The 5,237-nt window shown below is 44.5% G+C and overlaps 1 protein-coding gene across 1 annotated transcript in view; it reads left to right on the forward strand.

Moving 5' to 3' along the window:
* Positions 1–4,050, forward strand: part of QDPR (quinoid dihydropteridine reductase) — a 25,159-nt gene extending 21,109 nt beyond the window's left edge. Inside the window, exons 8-9 of the mRNA XM_011969493.1 lie at positions 1,864–1,913; positions 3,210–4,050. Coding sequence (XP_011824883.1) covers positions 1,864–1,913; positions 3,210–3,315 — 156 coding nt within the window. The 3' untranslated portion in view covers positions 3,316–4,050. The remainder of the gene's footprint in view (positions 1–1,863; positions 1,914–3,209) is intronic.
* The last annotated feature ends 1,187 nt before the right edge of the window (positions 4,051–5,237 follow it).

The following is a 5,237-nucleotide window of genomic DNA, read 5'->3' on the forward strand; positions in this document are numbered from 1 at the left end:
GCTGAGCACATTATTGACCTGCTGAGGCCTTAGTTTCCCCACCTGGATCATGAGGTCCATCGTGCTTGTTAGGAGGATTAAATGTGATAGTGTGTGCCAAGCACTCGGCACAGTGTCTGGCCATAGCAAGTGTTCAGTGATCCCCAGCTGCAGTTTGTGTAGATACTGCTGTGACGAGGAGCCTCCACGGGGGTGGGGGACACCAGGTGGATGGCCTGGGGCACATGTCTGAATCAGTGTCGAGCCACAGACCCACAGAAAGAGCCCTTTATTTCCGAAATCCTTTTCGCCCATTTGTGAGTATGGGTGGCATTTGAACGCTCATGAAACAGAGAGCTGAATTCCTCTTTTGTGTTTGTTTAGGTGTCAGTTCCCCAAGCCCCTCTAGTTAGTAAGCATGTGTTCATCGAGCACCTGCTATGGGCCAGGTGCTGCCCTCGGCCCTGGGGTTAGGACGAAGATGGGATCCCTGCTCTCATGGAGCAGGGGGGCCGAGAGGGTCACGGTGACAGCCTGACCCAGCCGTGCCTCTGTGTAAACTGCTTTGACGACTGTTTGTCAGAGATGTTTGTGAATATACCAGTGTGCTTCTGGCCTGATGTTACAATCTCATTTAAATTCAATCGGGAGAAATTTGGGACTTGCATTTTATGTTTGAAACATGTACTTACAGAGCACTTTTTATGTCCCGGCCACCATTCTAAGCACTTCATAACTCTGATTTAATGCTCATAGCAAACTCTGAGGGAGGAGCTGTCTGTCCTTTTTGTTTAAGGCTTAGAGACTTGGAGGGATGGCAGGGGCTAAGTCACTTGCCTAAGGTCACACAGCACAGCCAGGATCTGACGCAAGTGGTGTGGCTGCAGAGCCGATGGTCTTAACTGGTCTGCTGACAGTTATTTCTGTCTATGCCAGGAATCATGCTAATGCTTGATTTGCAGGAAAAAAAAGTGAAGTTGTAGAGGAAATCAAGCTTTGAATCGTGTTTGTGTTTGAATTTCTTTTTAAAGGCCGATACTCCCAACCACGCTTGAGATATTGATCTAAGACCTAGACTTTAGATGGAACATCTGGGGTCTTGTGTCTGAACTCGTGCTGAGCCACAGACCCACAGAGGACGAGCTGTCACAGGCCCCCTTTGTTCTAGAGATCACATCCACCCATTTGTGGTATTTGAAAACTCTCAGAAAAGTTGGCATAAAGTTTGCTTTGAGATGTTGGCGAGCACATCCTTCTTCTACCATCCCTGGTTAGAATGGCGTTCTCTCTCACCTATCCACGCTGCAGATGAGGGTGAAGGAGAAGTAAGACCATTTAAAACATGCATTGCAGCAAACCAACGTGGCATATGTATACCTGTGTAGCTAACCTGCATGCTGTGCACGTGTACCCTAGAACTTAAAGAATAAAAAAAACAAACAACAAAAAAACATGCGTAACCAACACACAAAACCCTACACATCAAAACAGCACTGGTCTCTTTCAGAGCCTTCCCTCAGCAAGCCCTGCCCTGTCCCCAGAGATGAGACCGTGACACATGACAGTACTTTAGAGAGTTTTAGCAACGCTTTGTTTTTTGAGCCCATGTGCTCAAATGAGCTCATTCAAACCCCAGAGTAGGGGCCTGAATGACTGGACCTTCAGACATCAGTGCTGGCCCAGAAGGTTCCAGATCGGCACTGGGAGTCTCCCGGGAAGGAACTGCTGAGTACTTTCCAGTTAATGAAGGTCCGAAGTCTCAGCTGGTACATTGTCAAAATGGATGATGTACTCAAATGTAAATGTTTTGTGTTAAAGAATTATCATCTACTTCTTATTTCTTGTGAATTTCTTTTGCCCTTTTTCATTCCTGTCTTCTTACAGGGCGTTTTTGACTGCCGCAAGTGGGGTCAGTTGCTCCTCTCCTCAGATTTGTGAAATGCCCCTGTTACCGTATTTAACATTTTATTGTAATAGTCTGTTTTTTGGTATCTCTTTTTCCATTGTTTGGCACAGCGGCGGGTACTCCATAAATATTTGATTTTAAAAATGCCAAATAAATGAATTCTGTCTGTTTCTCTCATAAATTTCTGAGAAGGTAATATAGCAAAGTATTGTGCATATGTCTCTCTCTTTGAACGAACTAATTAAAATCTTTAAAAACGATTTTTTTTTTTTTTTGAGACAGGGTCTCACTCTGTCACCCAGGCTAGAGTGCAGGGTCATGATCACGGCTCACCCCAGCCTTGATCTTTGGGGCTCAAGCAATTGTCCCACCACAGCCTCCTGAGTAGCTGGGACTACAGGCATGTGCCACCATGCCCAGCTATTTTTTGTATTTTTTTAGAGGTAGGATTTCACCTGGTTGCCCAGGCTGGTCTCAAACTCCTGGGCTCAAGTGATCCACCTGCCTCAGCCTCCCAAATTGCTGAGATTACAGGTGTGAGCCACCACGCCTGGCCAAATTAAAATCTTTTAAAATCACAAAAGAATTCCAACAATGTAGAAAAATACCAAAATGAAAGTTAAACTCATGCCAAATCCTGCCACTCAGAGATTAAAATGAGTATACCACTGAACTCACTGGAGGCCTCAGTATGTGTCCATCATGCCTCCTAGCTTTTATTTATTTTTTATTATTTTTTTGGAGACAGGGTCTTGCCATTGTGTCCTGGCTGGTCTCAAACGCTTGGGCTCAAGTGATCCTCCCGCCTTGGCCTCCCAAAGTGCTGGGATCACAGGTGTGAGCCATAATGCCTGACCTTTAGTGACATTTATTTATTTATTTATTTATTTATTTATTTATTTATTATGTTTTGTGAGATGGAGTCTCACTGCGATGCCCAGGCTGGAGTGCAGTGGTGCAATGTCAGCTCACTGCAACCTCTGCTTCCCGGGTTCAAGTGATTCTCCTTCCTTAGCCTCCCAGGTAGCTAGGATTACAGGCACATGCTGCCACGGCTAATTTTTGTATTTTTAGTAGAGATGGAGTTTCATCATATTGGCCAGGCTGGTCTCGAACTCCTGACCTCAAGCGATCAGCCCACCTCAGCCTCCCAAAGTGTTGGGATCACAGGTGTGAGCCATGGCGCCCAGTCCTGAATGGCTTTTAAATAGTCGCTGCTGTGCCACCCCTTTCCCCCACCCCACAAGCTGTCATTGTGAATGTCAGCATGTGCCCAGATTTTTGCTTTGAGAATGTAAAAAAAAACTTTTCTTTTTTGTTCCAGAACCTTCCATGACTGGATCACAGGGAAAAACCGACCGAGCTCAGGAAGCCTAATCCAGGTGGTAACTACGGAAGGAAGGACGGAACTCACCCCAGCATATTTTTAGGCCTCATCTCAGTGCCTGTGAGGGGCCTGCCAGAAAAGTCACTAACCCGTTTCAGTGTGGCCTTGTCCAGCCTTGTGTTTTCTGTAACCCCTGTTTGTGGAACGAGATAATGAGTCCTATTTTTCTCTCACGTAACGTGCATTTGCTCTCCTAGGACAGTGTAATACGTTTATGTGAAGTGAAAACATGCAAGATGGGCGGCCTGCAAATAGCATCCGTCAATCTGTGTTAACTGCATAGGGAAGGCTCTGCATAGTCCCTGCTATGGCGGTGTCATGTTGGATCACTTTTGAGACTGTTTATCTGTCCTTGACAGTGGCTGTCATCTTGACTGCTTTGTTGATTTGTTGGTATTGGGGACATTTGAAAGGCTGAGTTATTTTTGAATGTCATGTTTATGTCATAGATGTAGTTTTCGCAGCCTTGAATTAAACTGCCTTAAAACTCCTTTTGTGGTATAAGCAAAACCCCATGGACCCTGTCCTGGTATCCTTTTCCTGTGTGGTTGCCAAGTGTCCTCTGGCCTAGGGTTAAGTGTGCAAGATGACTACTTGTGAGTATTCAGAATGTTGTTCCTAATACATGCACTTGTTGTCCGTCTTCTTTAATCAAATCACGTCTTATATACAGCAGTCAGAGATGAGTACACTAGAATCATGGATTGCTGGAGGTCTTTTAATCTGGTGTTCTCAGAAGGGGGTGGATTTAAATCCTGAAATAAATATTTCAACACAAGAACACAGGCCTGATTCTGCCTTGGACGTGTCAAAATCTGGGGGTGATGGGATGGCCCTATGCATTTAGAAGCAACTCTCCACATATAGCCAATATAGGCTGTCCTGGTCAAGAACTAGCAGTGATTTAATCCAACCTCATCATTTTACAGATGAGGAAACTGAAGCCCAGAGAGACAGTACCTTGTTGCCAGTAAGCGGCAGAGCTAAACCCAGATCTCTAGGCACCACACAGTTACTGTTTTTAAAGGCCTTTACCACGTATTTTCTTTCTTTTTTTAGTGAGGTGAAATTCACATAAAATTAGCCATTTTAAGGCTAAGTTTAAGTATTAAAAGTTAAATAGGTGAGCAGTTTAGTGGCATTTAGCACATTTACAGTAGTGCATAATCAGCACCTCTGTCTAGTTCCCAAACATTTTCATCACCGTAAAAGAAAATCCAGCGCTGTTTAAGCAGTTCCTCCCCATTCCCACTCCCTAACCCTTGCAACCCCCAATCTGTATTTTGTTTTTGTGAATTAATTCTGGGTATTATCATTTTTTTGAGACAGTCTTGCTCTTTCTTGCCCAGGCTGAAGTGCAGCGGCATGAATATGACTCACTGCAGCCTTGACTTCCTGGGCTCAAGCAATCCTCCCTCCTTGGCCTCTTGAGTGCCGAGACTACAGGCACGTGCTGCCACGCCCAGATATTTTTTAAAGTTTTTTTGTAGAGATAGGGTCTTGCTATGTTGCCCAGGCTGGTCTCAAACTCCTGGACTCAAGCAATCCTCCTGCCTTGTCTTCCCAAAGTGTTGGTATTACAGGCGTGAGCCATTGCACCTGGCCTGTTCTGGGTATTTTGTATAAATGGAATCGGTATGTGACCTTTTGTGTCTGACTCCTTCCACTTAGCTTAATGTTTTCCATGTTCTTCCCCATTGCGTCATGTATCAGTTCTTTATTTCTTTTTGTGGCGTAGTAATATTCCATTATATGTAGCCACTGCAATTTTGTTGATCTACTGATCTGTAGATAGACATTTGGGCTGTTTCCACCTTTTGGCTGTTGTAAGCATTGCTGCTGTGAACATTGATGTGTAAGTGTTTGTGTATCTGTTTTCAATGATTTTGGATATACCTAGGAGCAGGATTGTTCCATCATGTGGTAACTTCTATGCTTAACCTTCTTTTTTTTTGAGATGCAGTC

The sequence above is a fragment of the Mandrillus leucophaeus genome, unplaced genomic scaffold (genome assembly GCF_000951045.1).
Source record: "Mandrillus leucophaeus isolate KB7577 unplaced genomic scaffold, Mleu.le_1.0 Scaffold894, whole genome shotgun sequence".
Lineage (NCBI taxonomy): Eukaryota > Metazoa > Chordata > Mammalia > Primates > Cercopithecidae > Mandrillus > Mandrillus leucophaeus.